Source organism: Miniopterus natalensis, chromosome 4, assembly GCF_054644295.1.
Source record: "Miniopterus natalensis isolate mMinNat1 chromosome 4, mMinNat1.hap1, whole genome shotgun sequence".
Classification (NCBI taxonomy): domain Eukaryota; kingdom Metazoa; phylum Chordata; class Mammalia; order Chiroptera; family Miniopteridae; genus Miniopterus; species Miniopterus natalensis.
In genome coordinates this window covers 64,321,525-64,339,878 of record NC_142084.1, presented here as the reverse complement: position 1 = coordinate 64,339,878, position 18,354 = coordinate 64,321,525, and the positions used below count along the sequence as shown (strand labels likewise).

Below are 18,354 nucleotides of genomic sequence, written 5' to 3'. Positions count from 1 at the left end.
CACTCTCCCTTGTCAGCTCCCTGAGCTCATCTCTCCCTACATTTTTTCCCCTGGTCCAATCCATCCTGCCGCAGCAGCCTCCTTTTTAGTCCTCAAACTGCTTGGTCCCACCTCCAGGCCCTTGCTCTTGCTGTGCCCTCCACCTTGAGCACCATCCCTCCCCCACTGTCCACATGGCTGATCCCTTTACTGTTGTCTGCACTAGAAGACACTCCTTCAGAGAGCCTACTCTGACCACTCTTGTCACTCTCTAGCCCTTAGTAGGGTTTATTTCCCCTTCATTGCTCTTATCACCATCTGACGTCATACTGTGTACCTTTCTGAAAACATTGTTTCTTCTTTTTTTTCATTCTGCCTCTTCTTGGTCTGTCCCCTAGAATGTCATTTCCACATGGGCAGGGATTTTGGTCCATCTTGGTCACTGCTGTATCCCTAGCAGGCACTGGGGATAGATTTTGCAGGATCCAGTGCAGAAGGAAAATGTGGGGTCCCTTGTTCAAAAATTATTACAAATACCAAGGCAGAGAGTAGATGGAAATGGGAGAGGGGATAAAGAGGATAAATGGTGATTTAAAAAAATAAAATAAAGAGAAAAAGAAGAAATAATTTCAAGACAGTGAGAACAGAGCATTAAACCAAACAAGCACCTAAACAGGGCCTGGCACACAGTAGGTGCTTAATAAATATTTGTTGAATTAATTAAAGAAATGGTGACTCTGGAGAATAAATATGAGAGAAAGAAAGAGATTGATTTTCCAGGAAGCGTTGAGGCATTGGGAGTCTATGAATCTCTAAAACCCCAATCTTCTTTCTTGTGGGATTTTTCTAAAGCCTGAAATAAGGGCAGCAGGTCAGTAGGAGACTAGGCTCATGGCTCCAGTTAACTCCTATTTGATGGATGGAAACACTGAGGCCCAGAGAGGGCTGGAGAAGGCCCAGAGCAAGTACTGCCATCGCTGGGGCCTTGGAGAAAAGGCTGGTATTAGAGGAAGCGGATGGAGCAGGAGAGCACAGCAGGCAGCAGAGAAGGACTGGGGCCAAGGTGTGAGGGCTGCGCAGAGAGGAATAAAAGGTCCGCAGAGACATGAGGTGGGACTTCTGCAGTCACGGGTGTTTGCTTTCTTCCCTCGGGGAGCTGAACAAAAGCTGAACCTGACTCCTGATGCCTGCTGAGAAACTGGAGCTGGGCAGGTGGAGGGAGGGATGGCAGACGCCGGGTGTGTGTGTCCGGGTGGGGGCAGGATGGAGGACAAGCTTCTCCCCCACTTCCTCCCCCAGGCCTCCCAGCTGCTGCCATCCCAGCTCTGAGCAAACACTATTCCCTGCCCCAGACCCCCCCCCCAGACCCTCACACACAGTTTGGCATTTTAACACCCACCAGTCCCCCGCTTCTCTTGTGCCACACACCTATCAAAACACACCCATGCCCTGAATTAGGAGTCTTTTTTTTTTTGTTCAGTTGCACAAAAGTTTTTGAAAGATTTCATTTCAATATAATTCTGTTTTTAAAATTAAACAGCTACAACTTCTGTAAATAGGCTACAACTTCTCAGAAATTCTTGAGGGCTAATGTGAAAAATCTAAGTTAGGAACCGATTCCAAACTGAAGGAAAAAATTTAGGGTGATTTCACAGTAAATGAAACTGAGCTCATGTCACGTTTTGTAGGAGGTTAATGAGCCATTTATTGCTTTCTCTCTATTTCTCTCTCTCTTTATTTTCTTTTCAGTCAATATACTAGCCTCCCTCCCCTCCAAAAAAAGCCCAAATCATGTTCACAGTGACACAGCCTTGGGGGAAGTCTGGTTTTTCAATTCCAAGCTGTGTGACCTTGGGCAAATTCCTTAACCTTTCTGGGCCTCCATTCCTCATCTATAAAGTAAGGATAATAAAAGCTACTATCTCATTAAAAGAATTAAATGCATTAATATCTGAAAAGCACATGGTAAACTATTTATACTATTTGAACACAAATAAATAAAAATGAAATGAAATAAAAATTCAATGACCTTCAATTGAAAAATGAAAATAAATTTGAAAATGAAAAGGAATGTTAAAATCAATAAATAACAAAAATTAATTAAGTAAAATGAGTTGGGAAAACTGAGGGAAGCCACAGAATGGGTGTCAACAGACCCAAAGTCACCCAACTTGTCAGGGACAGGATTCAAACCCAGAGCTACCTGACTAAAACCGGGCTTGTGGCCCTGCCCCCTTTTTCTGGCTTTCAAGGACTCCTCTGGCTGGGCCCTCTCTGCCCTCAGCTCCCCATAACATTCTCTGCTCCAGCCAGAAGCACCTGCTCATAATTCCATATGTCCCTAAGTCAAGCAGGCCTGGTCTAGCCTCTGAACCTTTGCCCACACTTGTCCCAGTCCCCCTCCTGTGTGCCTTCACTTGTCTAAATCTTCCCTGTTCTTCCAGGTTCCTCTCTAGCACTGCCTCCTCCAGGTAGCCTCTCTCACTGCTCTGGGCTATGGGTGCCAACGGGAGGCCCTATCACTTGGTGGAAAGACTAAGGGCCCTGAAGTCAGACATGTGTGTGTTTGAATCTCATGATGCCACTTTGCTCTGTGTGCTTTGTGACCAGGACAGGTGAGTTAACCTCTCTGGACCTTGGTTTCTGCATGGTGTAAGTGTGAAGTCAAGCCTGACTGAGCTCAGCACAAAGAGGCACTCTGCCTCTAGATGCGAATCCTCACAGGTCCCTTAATCTGTGCCCTGGACCAGCCCCCACATTGGCAGGAACTGGGGTGGGCAGGAGGGAGCGGGAATGACAGAAGGAGCATTTCCCTGTGGGGGTACACAGCCCAAGACATAGCTGCAAAGGAAGCCAGCTTGATCCCACATCAGGGCCTCTGCACTGGCTATTCCCTTGGCCTGAAATGCAATTTCCTCAAGTAAACACACAAGTCCTCCCCTTTTTCCCTTCTGATCTGTGCTCTAATATCAGCTTCTTGGCAAGGCCTTTGCTGAAAACCAGTTTAAAATTGCAACCTAGCCTTGGCTGGGTAGCTCAGTTGGTTAGAGCATTGTCCTGATACCCCAAGATTGTGGGTTTGATTGGTCAGGGCACATACAAGAATCAACCAATGAATGCATAAATATGTGAAACAACAAATCTCTCTCTCCCTCTTTCTCTCTGTCTATCTGTCTTTCTCTCTCTTCCTCTCTCTCTCTAAAAAGAATTTTAAAAATTAAAATAAAATAAAATTGCAGCCTATTCACCCTACACAGCCCAGTTTCAGTTTGCTGGCAACCAGTTTAAAATAACAACCATCTCCCTGGACACTCCAATTCCCTTTCCTTGCTTTCTTTGTCTCAATGGCACAAAATATGCCTTTCCACTCATTTATCTTGTTTTGTGTCCATCTCTCCCACCCAGCTGGCAGAGATTTCTGTCTGCCCTATTTATTGCTGTTGGTTCTGTGTAAAAACAGTGCCTGATACAAATGTTTGCTGAATGTGTATAGTCAAAAGCAAGAGATCGTGGTGAACACGCGATACAATATGCAGATGATGCATCACAGAACTGTACGCCTGAAGCCTGTATAATTTTATTAACCAATGTCACCTCAATAAATTCAATAAAAATTTTTTCCCAAGGGTTGTTGCAGCTTTGTCACATAAAATATTGAAAGTTAAATGTGACTTGGAAAAGCATCTAATATGTGACAGCAAAGACTTGGGGATAATGACTGAGTTTTTTAAAATCCTCACCCAAGGACATGCTTAGAGAGAGGGAGAGAGGGAGAGAGAAAGAGAGAGAAAGATCTGTGTAAGAGACAAACACCAATCAGTTGCCTACTGTATATGCCCTGACCAGGGATCGAACCTGCAACCCAGGCACTGTGCCCTGACCTGGAACTGAACCAGTGACCTTTCAGTGCACAGGACGATGCTTAACCAACTGAGCCTCTCCAGCTGGGATGCATTATATTTTGAATCAATTAAATTCCTTGAATGTGAAGTTGCCCTTATATATGAAAAATAAAACAAATTTGCCTATTAGGAAAAAAAAAAAAAAGTAAGAGATCAAGGTCCCCAAGAAAGTGAGTCCTCAGAAAAGCAAGTGGTCACTGTAGCTGGGAGAACAGAGATCTTCTGGAAGAAGTGTTATTAGTGCCAAATTGGAAGGGATGGGGAGGGTTTGGTAGGTAACAATTCAGGAAGAGGGATTCCAGGGGGAGGAGCAGCCTGGGCAAAGCTATGGCGGCTGGAAAGCTTGAACAGAAAACAGTGGGGACATCAGGACAGCAGGGGGCAGTAGAGAAGAAAGGAAGGGGAGGTAGCCAGAGGCTAAAGGGGTAAACTGGAACCTGTGGGAGGTGAGGAGCTATGGTAGAGTTGTGAACAGGGAGAACCTTGGTCATATGGAAGCTGCCAAAAGAATCTGATGGGCAGAGGATAGTGGCCCACCAGCCCAGGGGATCTTCAGCTAGGCCCTGGGGGACAGCAACCTGAGGTTGGGGTACAGCGTGCATCTCAGTGGCCTCAAGCTCACCTCTGTCTTCTTAAATCGAGCCCGGAGAGTCTTCATGGCCAGCATCCGGTGTTTCTCCTCAACCCAGGCCACCTGGGAAAGGACGGGGGTGAGGAACATCAGTCTTAGCAAGCGAGAGGGTCAGCTGCCTTCCCCTCCTCAAAGGGCCCACTTTCTCCTCCCTGGGCCACCCTGGCCCCTTGAGCAGGACACAGACATGCTCCATCTCCTAACTGCTGTGTGTCCTTCAACAGGTCACCTGCCCTCTCTGAGCTTTATATCTCTCACCCTTAAAATAAGGAAGATAATCCCCTCTTGACCAACTCATGGTCAGTTTTCAGTGAGGTCTGAGGCATAAGGTCAGCAAACAGTAGGGGCTCAAAAGTGCAGTTCACCAGTATTCCCTGTGACCCAAGTAGATCAAATTTTTCTGGTCTCCAAGCTTTTAACTGTGCAGTTATTGCTACCTAAAACACCTTTCTTTTTTCCTACTCTGGACTCCTACAGGGCCCAGTTTCAAAATCCCATGTTCTGATCGATCAGTTTTGCCTCTCACCTGTAGGCAGAGCTGTAACTCACCAAAATGGGTTCCCCCAGCAGTGCCTGGGTCCCTTATAACCCAGCCCTGGCTCCACAAGCTCAAAATGTATGGCTGGTTCTACTGTCCTGAACAGTTAGGGGCTCTTTGGGGGCCAGATCTAGGGCTGTGGCTCTTAGCACAGAGGCATGTTTCTTGGATAGTCAGAGAGAACATCTTGCAGCTAAGTCCCCTTACACCAGCCTGGCTTCTGCTTGAGTGAGAGCATGGAAGAAAGTCACCCAAGGTGGGTGGAGGTCTGGGTCAATGGTTTTGTGCATGTATGTGCACACACAAGCATGAGGCATATGTGTGCATGCATGTCTGGGCACCTTGGCCTGTTCCGTATTCCATGCATGTGCAGGATTAGGCAGGTCAGGCAGGGCTATCTGGAGGGGATTTTTTTTTTCTTGTTCTTTGCTTTTTTTAAAAATTAATCTTTATTGTTGAAAGTATTACAGATGTCCCCCTTGCCCCCCCCATTGACCCCCTCCTCCCCACTCCTGCCCCCTCCCCACAAGGGGATGTTTTGCTAGATGTGGGGTTCTGAGTGGAATTTCTGTGAAGGTGTGTCTTTCGCCTGCCCTTTCACCTGTCCACCTCACCATGACTTCCCCAAGCCATCCTTCCATCCCTCTACCCACTCACTGTGCATCCATCTTCCCTACCCAAGGATTTGTACATCCACCCACCAACTCACCCACCTAACTCATCTTCTCATGGTCCTTCATGCACCCCTTAACCATGCTTTATTCACTGTGCAACCACCACCCACCACCCACCCACCCAGCCAGCCAGCCACCCACCCAGACATCTATCCACCCACCCACCTATGCACTTACCCAAACATCCAACACCCACCCACCCATCTACTCATCCATCCATCTTTCGTCCACCCTACAATGACTTAATCGACTTACCATCCAACCATCCATCCATCCAGTCCCTCTTCCATCCACCCACCCACCCACCCATCTACTGCCTATCCATTCATCTCCTCAATTTACCCCATTCACTCAGTGAACCTCTTCACTCACCACCCACCCCATCCTTTTTTACCCGTTTAAAGGACTCAATCACACCCAGAGAAGAGTGTAATAGGACACTCAGGAGAGGAGTCCACAGGTTGCTTGAGAGGGTGGGAATCTGTGGGCTTGGGGGGGGAAGGAAGGGCCCTCACCTAGGGAGCTGCTTCCTGGAAGAGGTGATGATATACAAGCAGGGCCTGAAGGCCAGGCAGGGTATTAAGCAGCAGGAAAAGAGGGTACATACCCGAGACAAGACTAAGTCTGAGAAGTGGGAGGTGCATGCAGGTACAAGTGCGTGTGTCAGGGCGCCTGGGTAGCCACTCAGTGTGGCTGGGATATGTACCAGCCCCTCCCTTCTCCCACATCCTAGGGCTTAGGGGCAAGGAGCCCAAGATCTTAAGGGGAGCCCCCATCCCAGGCCTCCCTTGTCTCCTTCCTCTCCTACCTCCTGCAGCTCCAGTGACTCCAGCACCAGGCCACCGTGTTCACTGCTGGCTCCGGTTACCCTCTCCCTGCTGGGCCACCAGCTCGCACCAGCAACTCCGTGCACTAAGCTCTGACACCTGATCAGCTCTGAGAGGGTGGCCAGCAGCCCCAGGGGGCCGGGGATGAGCTGAGGGAGGAGGCAGGCTGGCAGCAGGGCTGCCTGTTGGCCAGCAGGATCTAGTGGGAAGACACCCGTGCTCTTCCCTATCATCACTGGACACATTTCAGTTTCTGGAATGAGCTACTCTCTTCCTCTCCTCCCAGCCTTTGCACTTGCTGTTCCCTCCATGAGGAGCACCCTTTCTGTACCCATGTCACCCCCAACTTGCTCATCTCCCCCTCTCACTCCTACTTACTCTTCAGATCTTTGCTACAACATCCACTCCCCCAGGAAGCCTTTCTGGACTGCACCTCAGTCACACTAAGTCACCATTGCCCAGTCACTGGTTTGTGTCCATCATTAGCCACAAGGTGCCGCACACAGAAGTAGATGCTCAACACATGTTTCTTTTTCCTTTCTTTTCTGTTCTTTCTTTTTTTTATTTTGAGTGTAAAGCTGGGGACAGTGAAACAAGGAAGGGTTTAGCATAGAAAAAGCAACAGGAGAGAGCCTGGGGGGCTGCTTCGGTTCTCTAGAGATGTTATAGGAAAGAAGTGAGCTAAGGCTAGGCTGCTGCTGGCTCACTTTGAAGTAAGTCACGGTGACAAGAGTGAGCGGAGGTAGAGCTGCTGTTGGCTCACTTGGGGGGGGTGGGTAAGCCTGGGAGGGGCTGCTGCTGCCTCTTAGTCCCCTGGTTACAAGTCTCCGTGGGACCCTTAGAACTCAGGGAAAAAAAGCAGGACTGAGAAAGGCATGGGCGTGCTCCAGAGGGAGCCAGCTCAACACGTGTTTCTTAAATGAATCCTAAAGGCCACCTTCTCTAGCCTCCTGTGCAGTCTGGCCCAGTCCTGCCGAGTGGAGATCACCATCCACCTGAATAATATTCAGATAACTTAGTGCGGCTCCCTACCACACGCATCCTTCACTTGTAACTTCATAAACTTCTGAACTGTGCAGTGGAAGGAACCTTGGACTGGAAGTCCCAGTTCTGGGATGCTTCTCTATCCTCAAGGGGGGCGGGGGGCTGGAGGTGGAGCATCAGTTTCCTAATTTATAAAAAGGTGAAATCGCTGTGTCCCTCGTTTTAGAGCTTACTGGAGAACGCTCACCTGGGCGGCCGCCCCAGCTTCCTGCGGGGTTACAGCCCCACGAGAGCGTTTAGAAGTGAGCCAGCTTCTTTTACCAGCAGTTAAAATGGCGCCTGCGGCGTCAGCGAGAGACGCATGCGCCTTGGTGGGAGAGACCGGGAGGCTCCTCCTTCTAACGAGTCCCTCCCGGTTTCCGGCGGAAGTGGCCTCAACAAGGGAAACTTTATTGTTCCCGTTGCAGTGGCGAGAATGTCGGTGAATTACGCTGCGGGGCTGTCGCCGTACGCTGACAAGGGCAAGTGCGGCCTCCCCGAGGTGAGCGCGGCCGGGGATCCCGAAGGCCGCCCCTTCCTGGGCCGCGGGCCGGGTGGGCCGGACGGCAGCAGGGCATTGTGGGACTATTCGGAGGCACCGAGGCTAGACAATGGGAGGGACTTCCCACTGAGGAGCGGGTGGGAAGTGACGCCCCTAGCGCGCCCCGGGACGCAAACATGCCCAGCCCCGGGTCGGCGTGGCTGGCAAAAGGCGAAGGGCCCGCGTTAGCCAAGTCCTGACGTTATGATGGGGGGACAGGGGATGTAGTTCTAGGCGGAAGGCACTTTAGGGGCAAAGGCAGGGGGAGTGGGAGTAAATGCACTTGGGGAACAGATTAAGCCAGGGACATCTCGTGAGTCAGGCCAGGGCGGTCCCCAGATGCTAGCTTGGGACGTTGACACTTTATCCTGCGAGTGATGGAAACAGATTTTGAGCTGGGGAGGAACCTGGGATGGATATAAGTATGTGTCAGGAAGACCCCTCCATACACCGAGACCTTGAGCTTGTCACTTCCGTTCTGGAGAGGAGTGTCCCCTTCTGTAAACTTGCGGGGTAACATTGCCCTCATCCCACAGAAGCAACTCAGTTCATTCTGAGTCAGACATTTAAGGAGCTCTGAGAAGGTGTGAATCCCTCTGGAAGCCCTGTTCCTCTCCTGCTTGTGTTCACTTTATTCCTCCAATATTTGTTCAGCATGTACTGTGCACCAGGCACTCTCTGGGTCCTGGCGCCACAGCAGGGAACAAGACAGACAAAACCCCATCATTCCAGTGGGGAAAGAGAGAAGCAGTAAGTAAATACAAGAAGTGAGGTGGACGCTAAGGAGAAAACGCTAGAGAGAAAAGTGAAGCTGGCAGTGATGAGAGCTGGGGGCTGCACTGAAACCAGGTGGCCAGGGAGGCATCACTGAGATGACTTTTTTCAATGTTTTCTATTGTGGTAAAGTACACCTTTCATAACATCATCTTAATGTACCCTTAATTTTTAAGTGTACATTCATTGATATTAAGTATATTCATGTTGCGCAGCCATCCCCACCATACATCTCCAGAACTTTCTTATCTTCCCAAACTGAAACTCTGTCGTCATTAAACTCTTAACTCCTCATCCCACTCCCCTAGCCCCTGGCACCCGTTATCTACTTACTGTTTCTATGAATTTGACTCCTTTAGGAACCTCATAAAGTGGAATCCCACAGTATTTGTTCTTTTGTTTCTGGCTTATTTCACTCAGAACAATGTCCTCAGGATTCATTCACATTGTAGTGTGTGTCAGAATTTCCTTCCTTTTTAAGGCTAAATAATATTCATTGTCTGGATGAGTCATATTGTGTTCATTCATTCATCGATGAATACTTGGGTTGCTTCTTTGTTTTAGCTGTTGTAAATAATGCTGCTATGAACCTAGGTGTGCAAATGAGGTGTCTTGTGAGCTAAGACCTAAAGGAGGTGAGGAAGGGAATCTAGGAAAGAGTATTTCAGGCAATAGGCCATGGGAGACGACTTGGGCTTTTGCCCTGATGAAGGTGGGAGCCCTGGAGGATTGTGGGCAGAGGAGGGACATGATAAACTGCCTTTTCAGATTCACTCTCCTAGGCAAGGCAAGGGCAGCTCAGTCTGTGACTAGTGGTCTTGTGGACTGTGGAACACATTCTTTTTTTAATATATCTTTATTGATTTCAGAGAGAGGAAAGGAGAGGGGGAGAGAGAGTTGAAACATCAACGATGAGAGAGTCATCATTAATCAGCTGCCTCCTGCACACCCCTGACTGGGGATCGAACACAACCCGGGCATGTGCCCTGACCGGGAATCGAACTGTGATCTCCTGGATCCTAGGTTGATGCTCAGCTGCTGAGCCATGCCCAGCTGGGCAGGACACATTTTGACCATTCCCCTTTGCTCTCTCACACAACAGATCTTCGACCCCCCAGAGGAGTTAGAGCGGAAGGTGTGGCAGCTGGCAAAGCTGGTTTGGCAGTCCTCCAATGTGGTGTTTCACACGGGCGCTGGCATCAGCACTGCCTCGGGCATCCCTGACTTCAGGTCTGTAGGTGTGGAGGGAAAGTTGAGGCAGGACCCGCTAGCTACTGAGGGCTTCCCTGTGAGCTACAGATACTCAGGCATTGGAATCCATCCTGCTGCCTTCCCCCTCTCTGAATAGTGAACCTCCATTCCCTGGGTGTTTGGACTGGGAAAGACCCCTCCCCTTCAGACTTGTCCCTTTAAGTCACAATCAACATTTCAGTCACCCCATTGGCCAAAACTTGGTCCCCTGTCCATGCCTAGCTATAAGGGATGCTGGGAAATGTAGTCTTTTATCTACGCTCCGTGTGCATAGCTAAATATCAGGGTATTACCCTAAAAGAAAGGGGAGAATCATATCAGGGACAATTAGCTCCACACTCCCTTGCAAGTATTTTTCTATAAGACCTGGTGCCAGGCAAGTGGCTTAACCCTCTGGACCTCAGTTTCCTCACCCATAAATGAGGGTGTGAAACCAGATAAACCACCGTATACTTCAGGCAGCCTGTGTGACAAGAATTTTGTAGCTGAAAAGCAAGGTTCTCAAACTGGTGGCCCCTGGGTGGTTCTTATAGGTGCTGAGTCTGCAACCCTGCCCCAAAGGGCAGGCCTATTGCATTTTACTGTCTTTCCAAGTCCTCTTGGGCCCCCAGCCGAGGTTCAAACAGTGGAAAAGCAGATTCCTTGGAGGAGTGTTAGAATTCTAAGGCATGAATTCCCTCCACCCCTTCTCCATAACCTGTCATGGCTCCCCACTGGGAGAGTTCCAAGGCTATTGCCAGCACCCCAGGCCTTTGCTTACCCTTTCTGCCTGAACTGCACTGCCCATCCCTTTCACAGTTCAAGAGACAGCTCAGCCTCCTCCAGGAAGCCTTTCCATACTCCCCACACAGAGCCCTCACTGCCTTCTTTGGGCCATCCCAGCCCACAGGGCTGAAGAGTCTGTGTCTACCAGTGTCTCCCCTGACAAGATCATGGACTCCTCAAGGGCAGGGCCTGGTTTCCCTAGGTCCCCAGCATCACCCAGCACAGTGCTAGGCTCAGTGCAGCAGCAGTTAAGTGTTGGTCAAATTGAATAATTTTTGCCCTTGGTATGCACTGTTCTCTCTCCTTCCTCTCTTCCCTCCCTCTCAGTCTCTCTCTCTCTCTCTCTCTCCCTCCCTCCCTCCCTCTTTCCCCCTTTATCTCATTCTCTCTCCCAGTCTTTCTCTGTTCATCTCCAATTCTGTCTCTCTCCTTTTTTTTAAAATCCTCACCAGAGGATATGTTTTTATTGATTTTTAGAGAAAGAGGATGGGAGAGAGAGAAAGAGAAAGAAACATTGATGTGAGAGATAAACATCGATCAGTTGCCTCCCGTATGCTCTCCGAATAGGGATTGAACCTGCAACCTAGGTATTTACCCTGATCGGGAATTGAACCCACAGCCTTTTGGTTTATGGGACAATGTTCCAACCAATTGAGCCACCCGGCCAGGGCTGTCTCTTTTTATGTCTCTCTCTTTCCCTGATCCCTAAACTCCCTCTGCATCTCTCCCCACATGTCACCTTCAGGGGTCCCCATGGAGTCTGGACGATGGAAGAGCGAGGCCTGGCTCCCAAGTTCGACACCACCTTCGAGAGTGCACGGCCCACACAGACCCACATGGCGCTAGTGCAGCTGGAGCGCGTGGGCCTTCTCCACTTCCTTGTCAGCCAGAACGTGGATGGGCTGCATGTGCGCTCTGGCTTTCCTAGGTAACACCCAGCTGCCTCCCCTCTAGGCCTCGGTTTCCTCATTTGTAAAATGGAGATTGATGGCAGCCTCTCCCTTAAGAGATTGTTGTGGCGACTCAGCAAGGCTGCAGGGGAAAAGCACTTGACGCTTAATAGGATTTTGCAAACCAGAGCTGTCATTGTCAGTGCCTCCTGGCACATCTCAAGAATTGGGTTCCCGTTTTCCAGGTCCCAGGGCATCTACAAAATCTCCCTTGAGATGGGGCGGAGGGTGGTCAGGGTCTAGGATTTGCAGTTGCATTTATAAATTTTCTTTATAACTTTTCTACTGAATGTGAACATGGGATTCGAGCAGAAACACTGATTCCTTAATACTGCGTGTGTCGCCCTCCCTACCCCACTTTCCCCGATATTACCCTTGGGGACAATGAGAGCCCCAGTCATTCATACAGGTAGCCAGACCCTCCACAAGCCAGGGATGAGGGGCAGGACTCTCCTGCTTACAAAGGAGAGTGAGGCAGCTGTCCCCTGCTCTTTTGAAATGGGCCCGAGTTCTAACGCCAGGCCTCTGGCACAGAAATTCAATTTCCCTGGGAGTCAGGCAGCTCTCCTGACCTAGAAATGTTGCCAGGTTTGGGCCTTTATCCACTTCGACATGTAAATACCTGAGAAAGCAAGACCCCAGCCTTCCTGCTGGGTGACCCTCAGGCCCCTTTCTGGGCTGTAACTACTGGTTACCTTGTTATCCCTGCAATCAGAGTAATTCACTAGAGAGGTGACTGCAGACCTAGCCCTTGTGGCCTGTGCAGATGTTTCTAGAAACGAAAGCAAACATTTTCTCACTATATAGCAAATACATTTCTGTGGCACAGGAGGATAGGGCTTTAACAGAAACAAATCCAGGGAAGTCTGTTCCCTACACACCTGGACAAGGTTGAGTTCGGGTGTGTAGGTGGATGGGGAGTGGGACAAAGCTACCCACTGGCACGTTCCTTCCCAGAGATGGAGGGGGGCCACTGGGGTGGGGGTGTATTTGGGGATTTCAGTGCCTCCACTTTCCTGACTGATGGGTTTTGCACCAGCTCTCTCACCTGTACCCAGGCCACCCCCAGCACCCACTGCTCACTTTGCAGTGACACCAATTTATCTGTCTGTACTGGGGGAAGCACCAATCCTCCAGCACTGACTGGGTACAGCTAGGAGCAAAACGGGCCACACTCAACAACTATTTATTGAGCATCTACTGTACACCATACACAGTTCTAGATGCAGGACACAGCACACCAGACAGATAGAAAGCCTTGCCCTCCTGGCTTTTACTCTAGTGGGAAGGAAACAGGCAGAAAACAAGATAAATAAGCGTATTAAATTCTGTGTCAAATGGTGATCATTGTCATGGAAGAAAAGGAGAGGGTTGTACAGAGAGGGGAGGTGGGTAGTTGCAGCTTTTAACAGGGAGATCAGGGTAGCTGTGACATTTGAGCAGGGACATAAAGGAGATGACAGAGGGAACCATGCGGAAGAGCCTTCCAGGCCTGATCATTGTTCCCCTAAGCATACTAAGAGTTACACACTGTCATCCCATTTCACAGATGGGGATTGAGATACAGAGAGGTTAAGTGGCCTGCCCAAGGTCACACAGCAGGGAGGTAACAGTGCTAAGAGTTGATTTCATATTCCTCTTAGTCTAAAGTGCATGCTCCAGGGCCACCCATCACCTCAATTTCTTCCTTTGCAAACTGGGAATTAGAATTCCCGTCCTTCAGACCTAGTTACATTGGGAGATTCCGCCATGCTTATGGGTGGAGTTTGTGAATGGAATGGGCTGCCCATGTGTGAAGGTGGGGTCAACTGTGAGGGAGTTAAGGATTCCTTAGGCTCAGAAAGGTTGAGCCACCTGCCCAAGGTTGTACAGCTGGAGGAACCAATAGGAGGGAGTCCATGGATCCTGTGGATGGGGAGTTAGGGAAGGATTCCTGGAGGAGGAGGGCTTGGCACCAGACCTGAAGCCTCAGGATCTGGGGAGTCCACTGCACCACCAAGCCTCTTCTCCTCCTACAGGGACAAGCTGGCGGAGCTTCACGGGAACATGTTTGTAGAAGAATGTGTCAAGTGTAAGACGTGAGTGTCACAAGGGGGTGGGGGCAGGCAAGGTGTGGTGACCCAGGCCCCTGGCCCATTTTCTGCCATTTCCCAGGTTGGGCTCTGCAAAAGGGTCTTATGAGTTGAATCTGACACCAAGAGACTCATGGTGGGACGTAGGACTGGGGTGTGACTGGGGAGGTGGGGGAGGCTTATGGTGGGGCTGGGGTCCGTGTCTTCCTTCTGGGAAGGTATATCTTCCTCCTGGGGAGGTATATTCATTTCCTGTGGCCGCCACAACAAACACTCACAAATCAAGTGGTGTGAAACAACAGAAATTTATGTCCTCACTGTCCAGGAAGCTAGAAGTCCAAAATCAAGGTGTTGGCAGGGCCATGCTCCCTACGAAACCTGGAGGGGGAGGATCCTTCCAACCTGCTCCAGCTTCTGGTGGTTTTTGACATTCCTTGGTGTCCCTCGGCTGTAGATGCATCACTCCAACCTCTGCCTCTCTGTTGTCGCATGCCCATCTTCTCTGTGTCTCCTTTTTTTTTTTTTTTAATATGTCTTTATCAATTTCAGAGAGGAAAGGAGAGGGAGGGAGACAGATAGAAACATCAATGATGAGAGAGTCATTGATCGGCTGCCTCCTGCATGCCCCTCACTGGGGATTGAGCCCGCAACCCGGGCATGTGCCCTGACTGGGAATCGAACCCCGATCGCCTGGATCCTAGGTCGATGCTCAACCACTGAGCCACGCCTGGCTGGGCTGTGTCTCCTTTCTTATAAGGATAGTCATATTGGATCAGGGCCACCCTACTCCAATGTGACCTCGTCTTAACTCATTACATCTGCAGCCACCCTCTTTCCAAATATGGTCACCTTCTACAGTAAAGGGATTTGGACTCCAATGTATCATTTTGGGGCACACAATTCAACCCATAACAGTGTTGTGGGTTGATGGATGTGACCCCAGCTCTGGGAAGGCTGAGCCAGATCCCTTCTTGGAACAGATGGGCTCTAGATATGTCTCCCTATTGTGAGAGAGCAGCCTCACAGACAAGAATAACTGGAGATGTCAGTGGCAGGGAGCATGGCCCTGCCAACACCTCCCGCAGGTAGAATTTTGGATACCAGGGCACAAGTAGGACCCCCTACTTGTTATGAAATATTTTTCCCCCCGTATTTATTTTGAAAAATTTTCAAACTAATGGAAAACAAGAATCATATGATGAACTCATACTTAACCTAGACTAGCAGTTAACAAACTTTCCTGTAAAGGGCCAGATGATGAATATTTTCAGCTTTGTAGGCCAGACTGTTTCTGTTATAGCCATTGACTGCTATTGTAGTACAAAAGCTGCCATAGAAACATAAAGGAATCAACATGGCCATGTAGCAATAAAACTTTATTTACAAAAACATAACTGGAAGGCTAGATTTGATCCAAAGGGCGATAGTTTGCTGGCCTCTTAGATTCCAATATTACTATTTTGCCACAATTCGTTTTCCCTTCTCTCTGTGTGTTACCAGTGTTTGCTATGCTGTTCAAGAGTAAATGGCAGACTTCCTTATCCTTTGCCCCCCAAACCCTTAAGATATTTATCTCCCTTGAGCTTCAGGATTGTCCTCCACAGCCACAGTGCCATTATTCAAGTTGGGAAACGTAAAAACCGTAATGTGATGACTTAGTCTCCAGTTAATATTCCCAGTGCTCCCATTGTTGCTATTTTTCTCCTGGTCCAAGACCCAAGCCGGGGTCACACTTTGTGTGTCATTGTCACGTCTCTTTAGTCTCCTTTGTCTAGAACAGTTCCGACCTTTCCCTGTTTTCCATGCTGTTGAGGTTGCAAAGTAGCTGTTCCATGCAAGGTCCCGTTCCCCTCAACTTTCTGGGCTTGCTGGATGTTTCCCTGTGCTTTGATTCTAGTCATGTAGCCACTACTTCCCTGGGAAAATGAGAGCTCCCCAAAAGCAAGAACCATTGGGTGTGGCCATAAGGTGGGAAGGTGGTGGGTTTGACCCGGCCCCGCCATCCCTCTTTTCTCCCCCAACATAGGCAGTACGTCCGGGACACTGTCGTGGGCAGCATGGGTCTCAAAGCCACCGGCCGGCTCTGCACCATGGCCAAGGCAAGGGGCCTGCGGGCCTGCAGGTGAGTGACCCCTCTCATGCCCTGGGCCCCTGGGGAGGTGGCAGGTCTCCATACTGACTGTCCTCAACCCTCACCATTGCAGGGGGGAGCTGAGAGACACCATCCTGGACTGGGAGGATGCCCTGCCTGAACGGGACCTCACTCTTGCTGATGAGGCCAGCAGGTCTGACCCCCAGATGAGCCCAGGGTGGGGCAGGCAGGGAGAGGGGCAAAAGCACAACCATCTTTAGCACAGTGCAGGGTACTCCAGCTCAGAGGTGGGGTCAGGAGAGGCTTCCTGGAAGAGGTGGCTCAAACCCTATCTGGGCCTTTATTTCCCCGTAATAATGGCAGCTGCTAGCCTTCTCACTCGTGATCCTGGGCTTCACAGACACTGTTCTCACCACGGCCCATGGGGGTTCTACACTGGGCCCATTTTACAGGCAAGGAAACTGAGACTTTAGCAAGGTGACTCCTCTGTCCAGTTCTGCCCAGCCAGGATTCAACCCAGGAGCCCAAGTGTGGAAGTTCCCATCCACATCAACTTCCCTCTGCCAATGTGGTAGGGAGGTGGTTCCAGTAGAAGGGAAGGAGCAAAATTCAGGGAAGTTTGGCCTCCCAGGGTGTGCCTGGGCATGCTGCAGTAGAGTTTGAGACCTAAGGGTTGGAGACTCCCTCAAGCCCAGAGGGCTGCAGAAACCAATGAAAAGAGAGGCTCAGCCTAACCCCACCTCCTGGCCACCAGGATCGCCGACCTGTCTGTCACACTGGGCACGTCCCTCCAAATCCGGCCCAGCGGGAACCTGCCGCTTGCCACCAAGCGCCGTGGAGGCAGGCTGGTCATCATCAACCTTCAGCCTACCAAGCATGTATGTCCTGAGACCCTCATCCTCTTGACTTTCCCCTCCCCCCACCTCCCCACCCATGAGCAGTGAGCCCTCTGCCTCCACCTGACGCTGCCTTGCCCCAGCAGGACCGCCATGCTGACCTACGCATCCACGGCTACGTAGATGAGGTCATGACCCGGCTCATGAAACACCTGGGCCTGGAGATCCCCGCCTGGGATGGCCCCTGCGTGCTGGAGAGGGCACTGACGCCCCTTCCCCGCCCGCCCGCCCCCAAGCTGGAGCCTAAGGAAGAGTCTCCCACCCAGTTCAACAGCTTAGCGCCAGCCAGCCCCAAGCAGGAGCCTGCAGCCCAACCTCCTGCTCAGCACAATGGTTCTGGGCCGGTCAGCCCCAAAAGGGAGCCACTGGACAGTCCTGCTCCCCGCAGGACCCCTAAAAGAGTGAAGACCGAGGTGCTTCCCAGCTGACCAGAGGGTCTGGGAGAGTGGGGCTTTTTGGAGAAATCGTGGATTTGGTTTTTTTCTTACCAGTCTCACTTTGTTACTTGCCTCTATCCTGGGGCAGGAGATCTCAGGGCACTTACAGCTGTGCTGCAGGTTCTCCATTGGGGCTCCCTTTAATCCCAGGGGCCTCTGGTAGGGGCCTGGGGAGGAGCAACCTTGCTCTGGACCCTGAACTTCGAGCTGAAACCGCAGGCACCTGCTCTGCCCCAGCTCGACTCAGGACTTTCTGGGAGTTGTGGCTACGCCCTCCCTCATTTTCTGGCCTAAACAGAATTAACTCTCTGTGCTCCCTGTGCCCTCACACCCCTAACCCCTGTCTTCCCCCAAGTGGCCTTCACGGTCCCTCCAGAAGGGAAAGGGGGCAGATCTGCTATTTAGGAACCAAACTTCATGGTGGGACAGACAATAGAGGCTTACACTGCCTTTGGGCTGAAGGGAGAATGGTGGGCCCACCTGGCTTCCTCCAGGCTTCCAGGAAAGTCTTCAGTGCAATAAAAGCAGAATTTCTTGTATCTGAGTCTGTTTAATATCCACAACCTTGCATCAGGTCCTAGGCCCTGGGGAAGGAGTGTGTGGTTCCTCGTCCCCTGGGGACGTCAGCCTGGGCTTCCTTGCAATCCAGACCTGGGGGCAAAGGAGGGCAGTACCAGCTGCTGGCATTCCTTAAGCCCTCAGTTTGTAATTATGTACCTATTTGCATGGTTTTAAAATATTTGCCCTTGCTACTAGGCTGTGAGCTGCTTGAGGAAAGATCCTTTGGTTGCTATTGCACCCTCAGACACCTGCTCAAAGGGAGAGGGCTGGTGTGACCCGTTAAGAGCTCCAGCTGTAACCTTAGATGGGTCCCCTCACTTCTGACACTTCAGTCTCTTCATGGGGAAAATGAGCTGGATGGGCAGCCCAGCCCTCCCGGAAGGCGGATGCCCTTGAAGGGCCTCTGGAGGCTGCGGGAGACCAGCGCTTCGCGGGCAGCCT

At 50.5% G+C, this 18,354-nt stretch overlaps 1 protein-coding gene across 2 annotated transcripts; it reads left to right on the top strand.

Annotated features, from left to right (window-relative positions):
• Positions 1-7,990: 7,990 nt before the first annotated feature.
• Positions 7,991-17,884, top strand: SIRT6 (sirtuin 6). Of its 2 annotated transcripts, XM_087816654.1 has the most exons (8): positions 7,991-8,076; positions 9,992-10,119; positions 11,651-11,833; positions 13,874-13,933; positions 15,954-16,049; positions 16,132-16,212; positions 16,774-16,897; positions 17,002-17,884. In XM_087816654.1, the coding sequence occupies exons 1-8, from the start codon at positions 8,011-8,013 to the stop codon at positions 17,341-17,343; spliced, it is 1,080 nt and encodes a 359-aa protein (XP_087672780.1). In that variant the 5' UTR covers positions 7,991-8,010; the 3' UTR covers positions 17,344-17,884. The 2 variants fall into 2 exon arrangements, with proteins under 2 accessions (XP_087672780.1, XP_087672781.1); XM_087816655.1 differs by lacking the exon at positions 13,874-13,933.
• Positions 17,885-18,354: the final 470 nt, after the last annotated feature.